At 39.8% G+C, this 21,417-nt stretch overlaps 1 protein-coding gene across 1 annotated transcript in view; it reads right to left on the bottom strand.

Annotated features, from left to right (window-relative positions):
* The window catches only part of LOC147819278 (neurobeachin-like), an 83,061-nt gene that overhangs the window by 34,013 nt on the left and 27,631 nt on the right, over positions 1-21,417 (bottom strand). Inside the window, exons 2-5 of the mRNA XM_087173264.1 lie at positions 2,917-3,148; positions 1,543-1,643; positions 1,204-1,299; positions 24-145 (exon numbers count right to left, since the gene is read on the bottom strand). Coding sequence (XP_087029390.1) covers positions 24-145; positions 1,204-1,299; positions 1,543-1,643; positions 2,917-3,148 — 551 coding nt within the window. The remainder of the gene's footprint in view (positions 1-23; positions 146-1,203; positions 1,300-1,542; positions 1,644-2,916; positions 3,149-21,417) is intronic.

Raw genomic sequence — 21,417 nt, 5'->3', positions numbered from 1 at the left:
AATAGATGTAACTGTTTACTCACCAGTAGAGATATGGTTTGTCCTTGTCAACATTGATGTTATTCAAGGGATCCATTCTGAACCAGGTGTTGAACGTAAACCCATTCTGATAAGGCCACTTGGCAATAGGAGGTAAAGCGATGGCCTGGGAAAAAAACAGAACGATGAGACACAACCATGGTGTATGAGGGATAACTGTCTGTGTAATCTGTTGCTCTGCCCGTACTACAGTGAGTTAAGGTAAAATTAAACTACACTGTGTAGAATTAAGCTTGAGTCAGAAAACAAAACTAAGACGTTTAACATTACTGACCAAATGACTATAGTATAATCCAAAACATTTTCAATCTATTTTTGTGGTTAAAATTTACAGCAAATATTTAAAGTAAATGTTAATGTAAATTTTATAACTTTCATAAAATCAAATATCACACAGGACATTGCAAATATGTAGTGTCCTCCAAAATGTTACTGGCCGACTGACTGTATTACAATTCCTGCACATGTTGAATATATTTGACGGAAAGTGTCAAGCCTCTTTGAAATAATTCCAGCCATGATTCCACCCCTATCTGCATTTGGGTAAAGTTGATATTAATCTCTATGATTCTGGAAAGAGTAATTTAGTCCAACCCTTTAGCCATCAATGAAAAAATAGACTTAATTACTTACTTTAATCATCATGCTTTTGGCATGATGCAAAAAGTAGCCAGCCACTGTAGCCAGTGTAATGTCACTGGCCTCCCATCTCTCTCTCTCTATCTATTATCTCTCCTATGTCTCTGGTTTCTCTAAACATGTCCGCTCCAAAGATAATCAGCTCTGAACTGAAGCCATTTAATCACACTATCTTTTTTATACAAGATAGACTAATTACATGTCATCTAGAAAGTCTTTAATTCATCTGTACTCTTAGTATGTTGCTGCAATAAACACAGAATCTTACAATTTGATGACATAACTTTGTAAAGCTCAGCAGATATCAGAGGTGAATTCTTTGATATGTGGATTTACTTTTTTTTTGTTGACCACAGCATTCATGCATAATCCATTATGGTGCAGTACAAGAACTTATTTGTTTTCTTAATTATTACGTATGGATTCTCAGTTGTTTTACCCTTATAACCTACAGGGCTCCATAAAATTCTACAAGTACAAGTCATTTTAAAATTGAATGCAGAGTGGAAGAATGTGAAAGCTTACTGCTGCACTGCGACCAGGAAAGTTGAAGAAGGCATCTGGACCATGTCGCTGGGGCATCTGATTCAGCACTGACAACATTTTGACTGCGTGCTTCGGCTGCACAGGTGGGAAAGAATAGAAAAGAGTAACAAAAAAACTGTAAAGGCTTTCTGTCTGACCATTTGGACTGCAGTCAATACACTGTCAGTTACCACATTCACTCATTCTGCAGTTAGTCAATTACAGAACGAGCTCCAAACAGATCAGTTTGATGGCTCTCTGGGGGAAACTCAAGTGACAGTGTCAAACCAACACACACTTCTGTCAAACTCGCTGCATCTGGTCCCTGTTATCACTTACCCAGAGGCCTCCTTCTCCTCGTAGCATGCTGAAGAGCAACTTCAGTTCTTTCACTGTGATGCTGTAGCTGGCTAGCACTCCCAACATGTCCACAAGCAGGTCTTTAAAAGTAACATAGCATGCACATATTGCCAAAGAGACACACACACACACACACAAACACACACACAAACAAGAAGAGAAAGATGAGAGATCATCAAAAGCAACTGCATTTTACTTATATCATAATTCATCCGCACTGCAGAGGAGGTCTTCATGGTGAGAAGTATTCAAATGCATCAACTCCCGAGAAAAAAACAGTTTTTCTATAGATTAACTTCATTCTCACCGAGTTGATTGTCTGTGAAATTCCATTATATTTATCACAGAAACACTTCCACTACAATTACATAGAAACTGACTTGCATATCAAAGGGATGTCTATATGGTAAATTGTTTAACAGTAACACTGCAGGGAAAATGCATTTAGATTTCATCAGCTGAAATATAATTTATATGTTACACAAGGTATTGATGTCATTTGCACGGTGCAAAATATGAAAGTGACACTGACCTCCACAGACAATAACACCATGACCTGAATTCAAATTTGAGGGGCTCATTCCAGAAAGGCCTGTATGTGTCATACAGCAATACCAAAATACCCAACTAGTGGTAGACTGCAATGTTAATAACCATCCTTGATTCAAACCGCAGTGCTAGCAGCTATAACACTGTGTGGAAATACAACCATTCATTTGAGATGCTGTATTGACACTTGTTCATGAATAAAATGTTGGTCGAGGGGAAATTCTGACCTGAAGTTGCAAGAGACAAAACTTCACAGTGACCAAATTTCATGACAATGTGTCTTGCATTTGTCAGGACAATATCCTGAGGCCCCTTTGCAAGTCAGGTAGAAAATACTTAGAACTGTAATTATTATAAATAAAATGATCTAAATTCAATATGTGAAAGTGTAAATTTTTATCCACTATCCATTAAAAATACAGTACTCTTTGAAATCATATTTTAATTAAAATTTACTTTCAAGTGTCAGAGAAATGTTTGAATTAACCTAATCACTCTCAAAAATAAAAGATAATGATCATTAAATAGGTGTATGATAAGCCAAATCAAGTGGAGTGGAGGTTGCAGATGGAAATTCGATTATTCTATCGAGAATCAATATTTTAACTTTGCCAGTCTAATGTAACTCCAAATGCAGATCTATTAAAAGATTCAGAGAGATGGTTTTGTTGCCTGACTGAAAGCCAAAACCAAGAAGAAATAGCCAATGTATGTGGTACTGGCTGGACATTAACATGATAAGGATCAAACTGAAAATCAACATGCTACTGAGCAAAACAAGGCTTGCTCAGACTGTTATCATACCTGCAATCATGTCTTCCACTGAGCTCATTTTGAGCAGCACCTGTTGGATGAGGCCCACCTCCGTGCTTGTTTGCAGGTTTCGAACACTTTTTCGAAGGATGGCGGTGAACATGCTCCAGATTTCAGCCTGACAGGTGACATCACAGTGCTCCAACAGCTCCACCATGCAGCCGATGCTTTCCGCATCCTGTATAATGAAGTTTGTCTCCATATCAAACTCACCACCCACCAACTGCAGAAAAAAGATGGGACAGAGATAAGGAATATAAGAAAAGACTGGGTTTTGATACCTTTCACATGCTATTAAATTATATTTGGTGTTCTACTGATGTAATGCTCCAGCTTGGAGTGACATGGATTAAACTAAACTTTCAAGCTGAACACTGCTGTTTGACCCAGCTTTCAACCCTGTTCTTGATAGGTTTTTTCTCTGAGGGGAAATTAGCCAAGAGGACCCTTTCACATATTTTCCAGGTCACTACTCTGATGTTAAAGGGCTGGCCAGAACTGGAAAAGAAAGTGGATATCTCTTTCCTTTTAAAAGGTTTTGATCCGAATTTAAGCACCCATGAAAATAAAACTGCCTGGCATTTAATGAAAGAAGAGGGAAAGGTCGTCCATACAGCCCTACTGCTCCTTTTGAGTCACAAAAGATAATCACTATTAAGAAAGTAGAAAACAACAATCAATAACAGAGTTCTTCAAGTCCAACAAGCATGAAATTAGCCCTCTAAAGAAGTGCATGGTATATATGGAAAGCACTGACAACAACTTGCTGTTGGGCATCAAAGCAAGCAGGTGGAAAATGAGCCTAGATACCCACTACACATTACTGTGATTGACAGGTAATAGCTAGGTGAGATCAAAAGCAGCCTAAAGTAGTGGAAAGAGACTAGTCCTTAGAGGTATAAATCTAGCCTCACCTCAATCATCATCAGATCTCTGTGTAATTACATTACAATGATGTGTGGCACTGGACTGATTGGACCTGAAGATTTGAAAGACAGTCTTTCCGGCTGTTGTGCAGATAAAAAAAAAGATAACTCCACTAAAGCTAGGGGTCTTAATCTCTCTCAAGTATAACACACATCAATGTGAAATGCTGCACTAATGTAAATAATTAACCTTGTTAAACACACTTTAGTTTCTACATTCAGCTGGTGTTGCAGGTGTGTAGATCCAAGCAGTGTAAGTGCTGGAATAAATCTCAATCAGGAAGATTTTCAGCAGCTTATAGTGGCAGTTTAAATACAAAAAAATTAAAAAATTTCCAACATATTTTGAGAACCATGCTGAATTCTGAAATTCAGCCTGAAAAGACAGACATCCTGATCAATGAGCCCAGAGAGCAGAGTCATTGTTCAGTGAGGCACTCACAATAACAGGAATTCACAGCTTGAAAACTCATGGGGTGGGGGTAATATGCAGTCTGAGACAGCTCAGTGACCAAAATGTGCTGAAGACTCCTATAAAGCCAAGCAGGCTGTAACAAGTCCGTCTCCTAAATAAAGTCACTATGTTAAGTGGTATGGGAAATTAACACACTAGTGGAAAGCTTGTTATCTGTGTGGAGACGATCCTCAATGCCAAACTGCCTGCTCCTCCTACCACCTGCCTGATGCCATCACATATTCACTCAATCAAACTAAACAAATTCAAGCAAACCTGGCAGTATGCTAACCATATGAAATATTGCTGAGGACAAAAACCTAATAATGGAGTCTATGCAGCACCTGTCAAGCTCCCTTCTGCTTTAAGATCATTTATACATTGCAGTGAAGGTGCAAATGTCTGCCCTGAAGTCCAGAGGAGAAAAAGTTCATATTCAGTTTAATGTCACGAGACAGACATCCAGCTCAAGGTGCTGTGACCAGGTAAACTGTGCTGTTTTCATGAATTAACAGTGACAACATTGTTAGCCTTAACTTCCCCTGCTACCACATTGTGTTAATATGGCTATTACTTTGTGATCTTTGTGTCATCAAGGATACCAATATATCAACTGATAATGAAGAAGAGATGTTTGCTGGATCCAGAGGCTGTCAAGGGTTGTTTGTCTAAAAGTAAGTTATTATCATCACACAAAAGGCTCTCCTGTTGCAACCATCATGATGCACATTACCCAATATTACATGGAAGGAGGGGAGAGAGCCATGAGGTCTAGACTAAACCTCATCATTGTTCAGTGCTATTGCCATTAATCACACTATTCACAGGCACGCCACAATCCTGAGAAGTGGTGTAATTGCAGATTCAGATCCCGAGGACAATTTTCCCCCATTATGCTACAAGAGGTAAATAAAGACATGAAATCACTGATTACACACTTAACACATCGAGAGCAGAGCTTCTGTGAGCCATACAAAAATTCTACAGAGGAAATCAATGCAGAGTTTGAATACCACTTAATTTCAGTGATGTAAACCCCATAATCAATGTTAAGTAAAAGACCAAATTCTTTGTATATAGGAGCAAACTGCTCAGTCGATTTACACATAACGACAAAGTGAAAACAGAATTTCAGACATTTTTTCGAATTTATTAAAAAGGAAAAACTGAAAAATCACATTTACATAAGTATTCAGACACTTTGCTATGGCATTTGAAATTTAGCTCATGTGTCTCCCATTTCTCTTAATCATCTTTGAGATGTTTCTACACATTGATTCTACCTGTGATAAATTCAATTGATTGGACATGATTTGAAAAGGCATACACCTGTCTATATAAGGTCTCACAGCTGACACAGATAACTGAGCTAAAACGAAACCATGAGGTCAAAGGAACTGCCTGTAGAGCTCAGAGACAAGATTGTGTCGAGGCAGAGATCTGAGGAAGGCTGCAGCACTGAAGGTTCCAAAGAGCACAGTCGCCTCAATAACTCTTAATTTGAAGAAGTTTGGAACAACCAAACAGCCAAACTGAGTAATTAGGGGGGAAGGGCCTTGGTACAAGAGGTGACCAAAAACCTGGTGGTCAGTCTGGCTGAGCTCCAGAGTTGATTGAAACGGATGCATGGACAGACAGCCCAAAAACATAATGCCTCCAGCCCTGGCTGTTGCCTGAGGGGAGGCATAAAAATATATGGGGGAGCTGTGGTGGTACGTGGTTAAGTCACATACTATATATGGTGATCACAATTTCAGTTGGGGACCTTTGTTGCATGTCATACCTCTCTCTTTTTCCCTCATCATTTCCTGTCTGCAACTCTACTAGGGCCTATCTAATAAAAGCAAAATGCCTAAAAAAGAATCCCTAAAAATACCCACTTTACATATATAGTCAAACCTTTGCCATGGCACAAATACAGCTTTTCTTCTGTTTTCTTTGGGATGTTGAGATTCACTTAACTGAACATGAAAGCACAAACATAGTTCTCACAGTTGACAGGGCAAGAATGACAAATCTAAAACTATATGGTCCAAAGAACTGTCAACAGAACTTTGAGGTAACTGTGTTAGGGTAAAAATCTTGGGAATGGTTTTTACAAATGGTTTGGATCGACTACAACTGCATGTTAGAGCTTCATTAGAAACAAATGGCCACTCTAAATGAGTTTCAGAGTTCCTCTGCAGAGATGGAGAACCTGCCACAAAGACAACAATCTCTGTTGGTAGAATAGCTAGATAGATTCCACTTTTAAATTACAGGCATATGGCAGCCTGGAGTTTACTTAATGAGAGTAAACCTGACAGCACGAGATCAAAATATTCTGTTGTCTGGTGAGAAGAAATATAACACTGGCCTGGATGCCATGTGGCAAACCAAGCAGCAGCGAACAGCCATGGCTCATCACCTAGCTAATAGTGTTCTAACAAACAAGATGACGATGGCGGCAGTGTAACCAACAGGACAGTGCTGCGGTGGCTTCATGACAAGAGTCTGAATATCAGTGACCCAGGCACCAGACAAGGTCTGGAGCTGAACCTGTTTGAAAATCTGTGGAGGGACAGCATCTCTTTACACATCCAATCTAATAGGATCTGAGAGCATCTCTATATAAGAATGCCACCAAGAGCACAAAAACAGGTGCACTAGATGGTAAAAGCAGAGGAATTAAAGGTGTGATGGCTGCAAATGGAGCTTTCAGAGAGTAATAAAGAGTCTAAATTTCTAAGTAAACTAGACATTTCTGTGTTTTTCATCTACTATTTGCAACATTTCTAAATATGTTTTTACTTTGTAATTTAGGTCTATATCACTTCTAAGTGTATCTGCCACAGTCATGTATTTGAAATTTCCCTTGGCATAAAATTTTCAGTAGTTTTTTTTAATCAGGCAATGCTGGAGGCATTTAAAATTTGTTACACTAAACCTCCTTATACAGCTGTCTAATGACTGCCATGGTAAAGTCTGTGGGTGTCTTTTACAGTATCATTTAACACAAAGACAAAACACGCAATATGAATTTTCACTCCCTCCAAAACTCGACTGTAAGAATTGCACGTTTCATTTTCTTTCTGACTCCCTGCTGGCTCTCCAGGACTTATCTAAAATACCATAACAGCATGGAACACTGACAGTGAGAGAATGTAACTGTACACTCATTTATTTTGTGCCTATCTCTGACTTCTTCTCCTGATGGTTTCTGATGATAGAACACTGCTAGCCCTGGTGTGTTTACCACAGTTAAACCCAACGGCAGCTCGGTGTACTGGTGAGACTGAGCTCCTCTCCTAAATCCTTCCTCAATGAGACTCAGAAATGATAGCACTATCAGTAATCTGCACAATAAAACTCCTGCTCTGGGAAAGACACGTGTCATAAATTAAGATGCAAATGAGTCAGGACTTTCAAAGAAACAAACATTAATTTAACAATATCACACTATACCACATTTACTGCTGGGCTACTGTACTGATTTATACTGGAAACTGTTGCTATTATTTATTTAACTTCCTGCACTGAAATGTGAATATGTTTCTCACTGGGAATTTGAATCTATGAATTAGTCAAAGATCTTTACTATAGCCTATAAGCTCATCCCTTAACATTTAAACTACAACTACAATCTAATTAAAATGGCATCATATGGATCCATGTTAGGAAAAGTGAGGAATCGTATTATGCATTCTGCAGGAGTCACTGCAGGCTTTATCGTGACATGTGGTCACCAGGTTGCTAAGAATCTGCAACTCAATCTGTGTAGTGCCTCTGTTGTTCACACCTGCCACTGTAGCCAATGATTTCAAACTTGACTTGATTTGTGAGTTAATAGCATTTTAGAATGTTTTTCAGTTTTATCTTTTTACAAATATAAAATACATCAACACTTAAATTATTAAACAAGGCTAGAAGTCTACAAGTGTGCATCTTTCCTGGATGTGAGAATGTTATGACGATGACACTCTCAGAGTTTATTCATATTCATATGGAAGAGATTACCTAAAGTGTGTATTGTCTTTGTATGTAGCTAGGAGCTCAGCATATGGGATGCCATACCCAGCGAACCATTCCACATACAGAATGCTCCTTTCTGTCTTTGTGTCTCACTTAGGGGTGTAAATGGAAATTTAATGGGCTCTGACTGAAGTCTTTCAGGTGTTACAAGTGTTTGAAGTCTGTGTTGCAGTTCTAGTAAAAGACAACTTGTCAGTCAGAATGGCAAGTGTCAGCTTAAGCATTTATCAGTCTTTGCACACCCCACCCAACCAATCAGTATTCACGTTGTTTCCTCTCAAATGGAATTAAATCTTCTAACATTTCTTTGAATGCACCATAATTCAACATCAAAGAGATGTGGAAGTTCTATATAGTGTGAATTCAGTGAAATGCAGAGGCACACAAACACACAGAAAATCTTAGTCATATGCAAACCCGGAGTAAGGGAGGGAGGCAAATTCAGACATACTATATGATGCAAGTACCAATGTGCTGGTCCAAATCAGGGTTTTGCCGACAGGGGTAAAGCTAAGATGTTTCCCTGTTCCCAGGAGAGAGGGCAATGGAAGGAGGAAACCTGCCTCCTGCAGCTATGGCTAATCATATAATTTCAATTAAGAATATCAGCTCCGGATTATTAAGACGCTCAGAAGCTCAGTGGAGCTGTGGGTCGATTATTTGCAAACCAGAGATGAAGGTTATAGAAACAACATTACAATGTGAGACAGGAGAGTAATACGACTTTAATTAGACTCTGGAATCTGTGCAGCTCAAGTTGGAAGACCTGTCATGGTGGTTACGCTAGAGAAGTAAGTGACAGCTGGCTCCTCTCGCTGTAATAGCACAGAGACATAGAGAGAAGGCCTTACTATTCACAAACCAGAGGTAAAACTAGATGAGCAACAATGTCTTTCAGTAACCCTTATAAATTGGAAGCTCACTGAATTGTTCAAAGGCTTATATGAGGTTAGTCACTTTGACGTGGCTGACCTGGAAAGAATGAGATCCAGGGATGTTAGCGATAACCCAGCTGAGCTTGTTGTGTCTGAGGAAATGAAAGAAGCTAAGCCATTATAGTGATTCTTTAATGTGCTGGGAATAGCATTCCACCAAGCAGGCATTTATTTTATGGTGCCGCAAAAACAAAAAATTGTTTATGTGAAAGCAATTTAGGTGTTCGCTTAGGTTAATTTTTCACCCCTGTGGTTCCTCTCGTTTAGCGTAAAGGGGTTATGAGCCTCAATCAAGTCTGTTTTTTTTTTTTTTTTTTTTTTTCCTTAGAAGAATTTCATTTGCGCGCCATTGTTACTGTATGAGGCAGGGAATTAAGAGAGTTACATCTGAGCCCTCAAGAATCCCTCCACTTTCAACTGTTTCTGATTAGTCCAGGGCTGAAGGCTCGCCGTCGCCATGGTGACAGGCAGCAAAGATTGGACTGGAGACAGCTTCCAAGGGAAGGCTACAGTGGCCACTAAATTGGGTGAAAATAAATAGAACTGATGTCCTATTTACAAAGACTGCTGGTGGAGTGCAAGCATTGCAGTGAAGGAGTCACTTGGGAGCAGATGTGGAGAGGAGAGATGTCCTACCCGATATTATTTGAATCAATAAAATGAGAAGGGTTCCAGGTTCAAAAACACATTCATTTGGTCTGCCAGATGTGGACAGTGTTAGATACTGGCGGGAGTGTTGTCCAGCCCATTATTTCTGAACAAGTACCATGTGTAGCAAGCCCTTCCCCCTTTTCAAAATTTTTTCTTCTTTTTTTGCCCTTAAAAATCTCTACAATCACATTAACTGGTCACGATCAACACAATCAGAGAATGCCCTGGCTTGATAAAAGCCCAGATTCATCTAAGGTTTGCCCATTATCATGGTTTGCACTCACACTTAAAAGGCCAGAGGCGAGTGCTCATGAAGTGCCTGCAACACAAACAGCTCTGTGTCTGTTCGGTGCATTCATTTTCTAGTGCAAAGCTCCATCATATGATGTTCAGAGTTGCTAACAAATAGAACTGTGTGAATGCAGCAGGAGACCAAACAAAGAAAACAAACAATGGATGCCATCAAAAGGACAATATAAAACTCATGTGGCTTATTCCAGTAAAAAGCACTGTCTGTCAATGGAGGGCTTGGTTTGGAAGCCAAACTCTCCTGGTAAATTCAAGCGCACTAAAAACTAATAACAAGGTTCAGCTACAGAATCTGAACAGCCTCCAGCTGTCTTTTAAAACCAAATACAGTCAAAGGGATAAAGTATGATACAAATACAGTGTATGCAGAAGTAAAGAGCAGGAAACAATGAATTGACCATTGTGCAGCCAAGTACTTAGCAGCACCAGAGGGAGTTAAACACAAACCACAATATCCGTACATAATACTTGGATTTTCCCACAACCCCGCTCACTTCACAGCCAGCCTACAAAAAATATTTTTCAGCAACAACGAGGCAAAGGGAGATGAATGTTTGAACTGTTTAAAAGTAAAAGACATAAAAGAGACCTGTAAGGATAACATATTCACAAAAGCACTAGCATAAATAACTTGTTACAAATACTCAGTACATCAATTCACCCTGTTCAGTGGCATTACTCTTTTTGGAAGGTGTCAATGAAAATAAAATGGATCATTTTAAAATTCCTGTATTTAAAGTACAGGTGATAAAATACTCCAACAAAAGGCAAGGTAAAAGGTAATGATCTTATATTAACATTAGTGCTATTGTAATGCAACTAGGTGGTAAGAACATTAATAGTACATACAGTAAATTAACACAGCATAATGTGATAATGTTAACAATTACAGTCACTTCAGTCATATCCATATATAAAAGTGATTTTGACAACTATCTCATTGCTAGAGCAACTACACAAATGTCAAACTAATATGGAAGACCATTCATGCAGAGGAATTTTCTCCTGCATGAAGACAAGAAAAATAATTCAACAGATTGGTGAACTGCACTTATTGTTTAAGCTGTTATCTCAGGTCAGTGCGCTGACTGGAGTGTCAGTTGACAAAAGCCCAAGTGCTAAACTGACAGTCATTCACATTTAGCCCGAGTCTCTCTTCAATGTGTAAATGTTAAAATGAATGACTTGAAAAGAAAGATGTATGAAGATATTATGCAAACAATGGCATGCATTGGGACAAAATGGCACTGCCACTCCAGGGAACTATTCTAAATAGTTGAGCTGGAAGCCTAGCCAGGGCCAATCTTTCTTTACTTTAAAAATGTCACCAAAATAAAGGTCAAGCCATTTAAGAGAGAGGGGTGTGGAACACTGGAGAGGGGGTGTCAAATATGTAACAAATGAGCTTATTGCTTCTGTGGTTCCATTTAGTTTGATGAATGGGCTTCACATCAATGCTGAACCATGCTAATGACCATACTTCAAAAGCCCTATGTATCCACTCTGTTTCGCTGATGAGTTAAGCACAGAGCTGGAGCTAGGGACTCCGAGTGAGAAAATAATTGTTCTTTTTCTCTTTAAAAAGCATTACTTGTCTATAGAACACACACAGAGAAACATAAACAGAGCAGGAGATAGAGAAAGAAACACTAACTTTTGTCCCATTTATCTGTTTCACTTCCTGTTTTGTCCTCCATGTGTAATCATGGGCAAATCTTTATTTACTTTCAGATTACTATAAAGTCTTAGAAATGGTGTACAGCTCATACCACAAGACATTTTTTTGCCCAAACTGTTGACACAGGGGTGAACAATTTGCACAATTATTCTCAGACAAGCTGCCCTGATTACAAAATAATTCCAGTTGAAGAGATCTGTGACTAAATGTGAACATGAATAGTTGTTTGTCTCTATGTGTCAGCCCTGCGATGGACTGGTGACCTGTACAGGCTGATAACTAGGTGTGCTGTTATGATGGGCAGGAGCATGAATCATAATGTACACTATGTTAGCAAGCCAACATGAAAAGAGTGTGACAGACAGAGATATGTCTTTGGCATTACTGTACTTAATTATGGTTATGCAAATTTGCATTTCATTTGTATTTTATTTAATAAAAAAAAGATGAGAGAGAGTGGGAAAAGAGACAGAGAGAGAGCTGGACTTGTAATAGATACGACAGTCTCTGGAGTGCAGAAACACAGGACCATATCTTGCTCCTGACATGCTTGAGAGAGTGGAACGCGTCCTCATTTTCTACTTAATCCAGACTCATATTTGCATTGCCACCATCACGCAACCATGTGAAAACTGCATCTATTTAACTAAGGCCAAACATTTAATACAGGCCTTGTGGCTTACTGAGTGACTTCAACACAGGGATCTTGCACAGAGCTGTGCTCATATCTGATTTCACGCTACAACAATACAAAACACAGCCAGAATCTGTTGCTAATCAACCAGTCTCCTGAACACATAAAAAAGCATCAGCCAGAAGTTAGACCCAACTTTTTTCATCTGGTTACATTGTAAAGCAGATGTGCACATCATAATTGAGGGTATAGCACATGATTGAGTAGCTCTTCCTAGACAGGTAAGAGGACATGAACTGCATAATGCTCACTGCTTTCTGTGTGATATCTGAAGCGTCTACTCTCCTTCGTTAAAAATTAGACTCAGTCCAACAGCCACCAGACAGCTGCCACTTGGTATGTCTGAATTTCTGAGTACATCCCCTGCCATGTACAGAGAGTGGATGCACAGTAAGTCTAGTTTTGACATCCATGTGTCAGACAGTGGTTCAGCACCGGAACAAATTTGCCAACACTTGTTTCCTCATAGTTTAGACACCATCTTTATTCTTTCAGTGATAAAATGTGAAACACATGGGTCAAAAGTTGCATTACAGTCTATGCAAGGAACCATAAATAACAAAAAAACAGCAGTATTTAGGACGATAAGTACCAAAGTTTAATGCCATCATCCCTAGATTACGGTCTCTGTGCCTACATTATGAGGGGAGAATCACAATAGCATACTGAATTTAAACACCAGTGTTGCCTGTTTAATTGCATTTAAATAGAGATTAGTCTAAACCTACTAGTAGGCACTGGTAGGCCTGGAGAGAATACGACCTGAAACAAAGACTAACTCCTTGCATGTGACTAGACTGTGATTGAGATGTTAGGAGGGCTGGTGTATTGTTTGTGGAAACACTGCTGAAGATTTAAAGATTACAGTGTTTATGCTTCACTGAGCTGGATGCCTGCGGCATACAGATGTGGCTAACAAGCCCCCAGGAAACTGAAGATGAAAGGTGTTTCATAATGATTCAGTCTGGGGAGTCCATCACTGAGGATTTTGGAAAATCTTTAGAGTTAATGGAGCCATGCTGCGTTTCATCCCTTCTCTTAATTTCATTAAGAATTGCATCAATTTATCACCTGTCTGTAAACATCTGTTTCTCAGTTTAATAACTTTGTTTCCCTACCTTCTGATTATTAGCTTAGCGCAGTAACAGTATCTGTGAATTGAAAATTGACACACTAAGAATTCAATGCATTGCTTCAATTTGTGGCAACTTGTGGAGACTAAAAGAATCTATGATAAAAGACACAAATCTCAGACAAAATTATTTGGTTTAAGCTTGTTTTGAGCACAACATAACATAATTATTCCTGGCAGTTAATTCAACCTAATGTAAACTGTCATTCACAATACAAATTGCTGGTAAATTGCTTTTTTTGTTTATTAACTTTTACATATTCAGGTTGCAAATTAAAGTCAGCAGAAATTACAATGTTTATCTTAATTACTTCATTTCAATTCTAAGGAGGGTGAAATATATCCCAGTCATTAGAACAATAAATGAAGCTGACTGATCTTCATAAGTACATATAACCTCAATCTGCAGAATAAGTATGTTTCACTATTTATACTAAATGTTTTCTGTATTCAGTGTGTATAAAATCATTTTTGAACTCGTAACATAATTATTGGTAGGCTGTGCCGGGGCACAAAAAATCTCAACGCTGTAAATAAAGTCACAGTCGTACTGGAATGACGCCAATATAAAGATAATGAAAATGATTCTGGTCACTTCAGTCATACTCATTGGGGGTCATAGACATAGACCAAAATAGAAGACCAAATTAAAAGTGTTCAAATGCTGAGCTCTAGCTCTGTCAACAGCCTCATGAGCACTTCACTGTACCAGCTTCAAGTAGAAAGTCAAGGTCATAGTAGACTATATTTTCCACTGACGACGTTTCACTCCAAACAACAGGGTGCGTTTGGGTTAATTGGAGCACAACAGGGGCACTTGAAGACGGCATGTGGTGTAAATTCCCCTGCTAGTGCGAGAGCACTGGATCTCTAAATGGCCAAATCCTTCAAATGTGCCTGATTTCACTGGGCGACAGTTCAACTTGTTTTGTCACACTTTTTGTTGTTTCTCCAAAACAGCCACAAAACACAAGCAACAGTTTGAATCAGTTGCTGGCAGCCAGCTTTGCAAATGGCTATCACCATGGCTTCATGTCTACATAAGAGGAGTTGCTGAGACAATCATTCACATCATCGCTCCTTTTTCTGAGGTAGCATCCAATCTTTGCCTCATCAGATGTTGAGTGCAACTACAGATATCAAACAGCAAGGTTGTGACTTTATGAAGAGTAGGGCAGTTGTTCTCAAACTTTTTTGGCAGGCCAGCCTCCCGAAGTTTACACCCCCCACCTTGCATGATAGCATCAGCAAACTCTTGTTTATTTTCCCTACATAAATCATATTTGTTGAACTTAGATTCACTCCATATTTTGCCCCAGTCATTCACAGAATCCCTGCAGTGGCTCTGTGCCCCGCTCAGGGGGGCCTGCCCCCCAGTTTGAAAACCACTGGGCAAGGGGTAGACAGCTACACTGTGTATATGTGTGTGTGTGTGTGTGTGTGTGTGTGTGTGTGTGTGTATCTGTGTGAGTTTGTGAGTGAAGTGGAAATCAGGCTGGCAGAGTGTAACATGAACCAATATGTTTACTGAGTGGATTGAGGTTATCATTAAAAGTGCAGCTGAGGGCAGACACGGCAGATCAACACCAGTCGTATAGAACTCACTGTTGCTGAGACTTGAAACTCCTCAGCCCAGCAGGCTAAGCCTCCAACAGGATTCAGACTTAAAGGCATGGCATACAGACAGACTGTGAGGGAAGTAGCAAATGAAAGAGGTGACAATGCTATAGTAGAAAAATGCATCAAAGAGTGGGAGAGTGCAGTTGAAAAGGACACATAAGAGAAAAGAGAGACTTACAGGGTGTACACACAGAGTGAGTCATGACAACATAATTTCATTTGTATTCCGCCCATTGATTCATTTTCACTCTGCTGTTTTTATTCAAGGTCAAAAGCATGCATTGGTCTAAAGGCTAAAAACCAGGCCAAATGAAACCTACAAAAACACAGGGAGACTGGAAAGACCCAGGGTGGAGGTATGAATCCAGGAGCTTTCTGCGTAAAGATCAGCCTGACTACAAAGCCACCGAAGCAAAATTTAAAACATAAGTGAGACTATGCGGTGGATCTGACTTTATAGTATGAAACAGCAGAGAGAAAGGGCAGTGAATCTCCTCATCTGATCTCCCGGTCATCCTCAGCAGCACAGCAGATGACCGTGTCCCACTGAGCATCACGGCCACCCCGTATATCTAATCTCATCTTGATCCTGGCAATGTACAGCTGTATTAAATGTCCTGGTCTCTGCTCCCTGCCACAACATCAGCAAATATTTGTCATTTCATTTCTAAGATGGTATAACACTGTTCTCCTGTAACAACCAATTCATCCAAGGGAAAGGATAAATATAAAACTGAAAGGGCAACATCAACTAAAGTAGCACTCAAACAAAGAAGGCTTGATCTACCACACTGCAAACACGCATATACACCGATATACACAACCAGGAACACACTTATAAACATTTATTCATTAATATCTTGACTGAAATAATTTGCCTTCTTTTTCTCAAGACCTCCACCTTCTGAAGTATTCCCCTGAACTGACACAGCTGCTACAATTATTTCAATCACAGAGAAAATTATAATCAAATCTGCAGTCCCTCATCAAACACTAAAAAGCTATTTGTGATTTATTTAAGAGGAGGGGAATAGGTGATCATACAAAAAGAGCACAGAAGCACAGAAACATGACTTGAATATTAAAAGCCCCTTCCACTGTCAAGTCTAACAGGCCCTACCTAGGGAAAGGTGTGAATTCTGCCTGTTTTCATCTTCTCTGCCAATAAATTAAGGGGAAAATTAAATGTAACAAATCACAAAAGCAAAAAAAGTGCAATTTGTCTAGCTGCCTGGACTTAGAGTAAAATGGTCAGGATGTTTGCTCATGCTTATAGCTAAATTAGAAGTAATAGCATGACTCCAATTTCCATCTGCAGGAAAATGAAATAAATGGAAATACATGTCAGGTGTGGTAAAATCATTTAGTCCTGTGTGCCACTTCATCTTACGAGAGGTTATTTAATTTGAATCTGAAAGTGGACCACAAAGGACCATAGGGGTCCTTGTTATTTGAATGTATTATGTCACATTATTCATAATTTCACCTGCTTAATAAAAATACTTGACAACTTTTAACCTCCCTGCTAATCAGGACATATTTATACTAAAAAAATAAATAAATAAAGATACAGAGAGCATTTGAAGGAAAATGGGTCATAAGATGAGAGTTTTAAGAGTTTTATGGGAAGCTGCATTTATTTTGAAAAGTTAGCTCTCCCCGCAAGCTATGGGATCTGGATATTATTCAGATCCCAAAAGCCAGAGGGGTGAATAAATTGAAAAGTTTGAAGGTGAAACTGGGGAATAACGGAACTTAGGGGTCCTGTTTTTAAATATGATGCTATATTATTCATCATCATATCATATTGACCTGTCTTACAAAGTAAAAAATAATCAATGAATTTTCATCCCAGAGGAGATATTTGAAGCTCTTCAGCTCATCTAGAAATTCTAACCTAATAACAGAAAATGGGATTTGAGGGTGAAGAAGTAGGGGCCCTGAAAGATTCCTTCCATGTAGAAGGTTATGAAGTGACTGATTATTATTGCAATGATAAAGGGGCTGCTGAACAGCAAGATTCCCCCAGCTGCTACCCCAGACACCAGCCGCCTGTCTTGATTTCAGCACTGAGGACACTTCTTTTGGAAACGAGTGGGGAATCAGCAGTAACCTTTGACGAGTCAAACGAGAGGGTCCGCTTTAAGCGAAACTGACAGGTTTAGTTTTGTAACATGGAGTTCTCACTTTCTGTGGATTCATGCATGTGTAAAATGGTTTTATACTGTTTCCTCACCATCTACCCTCAGCTCCTCAGCTGCATGTCAAAGTCTGTCATGTGGAGCAGCCCATATAAATTGAAGTGAGGCCTTTCATCTGTGGTCAGTCTCGAACATTAAAAGGGTCCTGACTGATACAAACTACTGCTGGTCTGTTTGCTTTTGAACGGCACTAAGTTAAGAGTAAGAGAGCACTTTGCCTTTGTTCCCCTCGACTAATTAATCACACCTTTTAGCTGGCCACACTCAGTGGGGCAGTTAGTGGGAAAGCTGTCTGGGTCCAAGGGGAAAAAAAAAAAAAAAACTCCCCAAGCCGCACTGCTTTTCCTATCTCATATTCACAGCTTACTGTGTGGCAACACAGGCCTGTTTACTATTCTGGTGGGTTGTATCATGTGGTCGTTCCTCTAATCCCTTGAAATGCTTGGAATTGTCAAACAGGAGATGTGCTCACCTCTCCAGAGGGGGAGAGGAAGAAAATTAAAAAGCAATCTTGCAGGAAATATATCTCACGAAAGGAAAGAGGGTGTGCTGTATGAACACATCTACAGGAAACCTGACTGAATGATAGTGCTATTAACAGAAGACACGTCGCCCAATCTGAGTGTTAACCTGACTCAACAGCAACCCCACAGGACCCAGGAATATGTACAATATCACATCTAAAAAATGCTCCTGTCAATAGCGGACTCCAGGCCAAATTTGATGGACAGCATGGACATCAATGCAAAAGTAAAATATATTTGAAATAATAAGAACAACTCCCTGTTAATCCAAAGAAAGGTTGCAGAGACATGACGCTGCTCCCCAAAAACTGTACCTTAAGTTAGTTATAAATTTGACCCAAGACAAACAGGCACCTCAACTGTACTCTGCGCTGTAGCATTCCCCTCTGTTCACCTTTGTTAACATAGCCATGTGATATAATCCCATAATACAAGACAACTGAAAAAAATATCCTTCCTCTCCATCTCTGAACACACAAGTATCAACCAAGCCTCTCTAATTACCAGCTAATTAATCACATTAGAAATGGAGCAACAGTTGTGAGTTGGTATTAACCCCACTGACCTTGAGATATAATTTGGTGTAAGTAAAGCTCACATTTCAAAGACATCATGTTGCATCCACGCAGGGTGAAGCAGACAGCTGGGGATAGACCCAACAGTCGAAGGGTTCGGTGATTCGTGTGCACCGTTTTCTCCTGCTGAACACTGCTGTCAAAAGAACATATGCTCCTCCTTACGTCTTCATATACAGTACTATAAAAGAGAGAAGCAAGGTGCATCCACCCAGAAATATGTGCTGCTAGTTTCCATGTGGTGTGGAGTGGCGGGGTGTGGTGTGGTGTGGTGTGGTGTAATGTGGTGCGGAGCGGAGCTGAGGAGTTTAAAGGTCGATTGCTGATATAAACATCTCTTGCTTGATAGGGGAAAGTACACTGCAATGCAGACACCAGAGGGAGAGATAGAAAGGGAAGACAGAAAACGGAGAGGCTTGAGATGGACTTTCAGAAGGCAAGAAAGGCAAAAAATGAAAAGGAGATGACAGCAGAGCAGAGCTCTTGACTCTGTCCTCTCCAGATCATCAAAGTGTCACTTCTCTTACGAGACTAGGACTGGGACAAGATGTCCTCCAGGTTAAAAACTGAGATCAGTATGCAGGTCACAGAACTGAGGAGGGGAGAGGAAGAAAGTGGCGGAGACAGTCCACTGTGTTTACTGCAGCAACTCCCCACTTCCTCTGTCTGACCACAACACTAATGACACTGTTTCCTCACAGACAATTTATCAGCAGTCTGTCAGCAAGCCATACTGGTTTCTTTCACACCGCGATTATGATATTGGCAAATCTCAGATGACAAAAACAAATACAGATGTCACCCATAATAACAGCTGAACATACAGCAATTACTTACACAAAAAGAAAAAAAAATATGTAAAATACATGTGCTAGAATAATTTCCTGAGTGCAGTTTCCTTTTCGGTGTGTGTAAGGGCAGAGGCAATGCAGCTATAGAGCCAAAAAAATTAAGGTTATTGCGAAAGAGTAAGATGACTGCACACATACAAACATTGTTGCCAGTCAACTGTTCTCCTTCCTAACCATAATGAGCTGTAAAATCAAAGTCCTTCCACACAGTGAAAATCACAAAAGCATACATCTAGCTGTGTAATGATGTCAAAGCTGGGTGCTTTATAGTGAGTCTAGCAGGGGTATTTTTGGTAAAATACCTTTTCCCACTGGTTTATGTGCAATTAGCTGAGTAAATAAAGAACGCATATATTTTCTTCATTAAAATTCATAAGGGAAAATATGTAAATTGCTGATCCCTAGAACAAGAGTAGAGCACATACCTTGTCACACTCTCTATTTCAACACCTAATACAAGCATAAGCATAATACAGCACTTCTATTTCTGTGATTCCCACACTCGCAGATCCTTGCCTGGGGCATGTACATTCAAATCCTCCTAATCTTTCTCTCCTTTAATGTAATTTGTATTTACATGTACCACCAACCAACCATCCACTGGCTGTATTTCAAATGCTGGAGATGCTCGATATGCCCGACCGACCAAGACTTACACATCAACCAGATCTGAGCCGCCTGACGAACAGTGGAGATAATATACACAGTATCAGAAAGAGCTCCCTTCTCCTATTACATCAAAATTCTACAAGTTTCTGGATGGATGTGGATACACTAAAAGGGAGAGTTTATAGTTTAACAAGATTAAGAGGAGTAAGAGCATGTCTGAAAAGTGGATGATTTCTTTTGCACATTTTATGTTATCTCTTCACAAGACGGGTTTTTAATACTTTATGAAGTAAAACTATTACTGTTAAAAAATAAAGCACTTAAAAATCATGTAGGGTTGCAGTTGTAATTACAGGGAAAACTGCAATTTGCTTAATAGTGTGTGGGCTCTCTGTTGAGTGTACAATAGGTCTTGTAGGATCAGGCAAGGGCAACATAAAAAGCAATGTGGGTGGGCAGGGGAGGATTAAATGAATCGGGACACTGGTTGTCCATGCATCATTATGCACTAGATACCAGTTAGAGCATGCTCTAATAGCTATTGGATGAGCACAATTAATCAGATGTTCAAGCTCATTATGACTGACTTTGTAGCGACACTGAGCAGAGAGCTTTGCATATTCAACATCAGGGTGAGGCAGGGGTCAAGTAGGCCACCCTATCGTCTGCTGGTAGAGGTACATTAACAGCTTCATAGGTCCTGCTTCAAAGGCATCCTGTGTCAAGTCATGCTGCTGGATAATGGGAGTGAGGAGGAGAGCTCTGCTGTCCTTTAATGCCATTGATGCCCATAATCTGATGTTAATCACTGTCTAATTGCCATGATAATCTGGCCAACTCTAGCTAGGGAATTTGTTGGGATGCTGCACCCTTTGACTCTGCTGGTCAGACTTGAAGTAAGCAGTTACACGGGTCAGTGATAAGAGCATCATGATGTCACAGTGGGGTATAGTATGTCACATGGCCGCCTCCAAATCTAGGCAATGTTTGAAGACACTATGGCAATTGTTGTGATAGACAGTCGTGAATCTGCTTTCCCTTGTCAGGTTGCATTCTGTCAAATACAGTCTTTCCCATCTGTTCTATCTACTCCTTCCAGCACCAGCTGCCCTCTTCTCACCACTTCGTCACCTCAACAAAGGCAGGTATAGCCACTTTAGCCAATCTCCATACCTCTGAGTCATTGCAGTCCTGCCTTTCTTCCCCCTGGTAGTGCAATGTAATTACTTGACTGCATTACAGCCCGCCCAACCTGCCTGGCCTGTCAGCCCTGGAACAATCATGGTCATTACCCACAGACAAAAGGACATGGATCCCATGCT

This window comes from Seriola lalandi, unplaced genomic scaffold (genome assembly GCF_002814215.2).
Source record: "Seriola lalandi dorsalis isolate HSWRI2012SDOR001 ecotype SW California unplaced genomic scaffold, Sedor1 jcf7180002054144, whole genome shotgun sequence".
Lineage (NCBI taxonomy): Eukaryota > Metazoa > Chordata > Actinopteri > Carangiformes > Carangidae > Seriola > Seriola lalandi.
The sequence above is the reverse complement of the archived record's forward strand: the minus strand, read 5'-3'. Positions and strand labels throughout refer to the sequence as shown.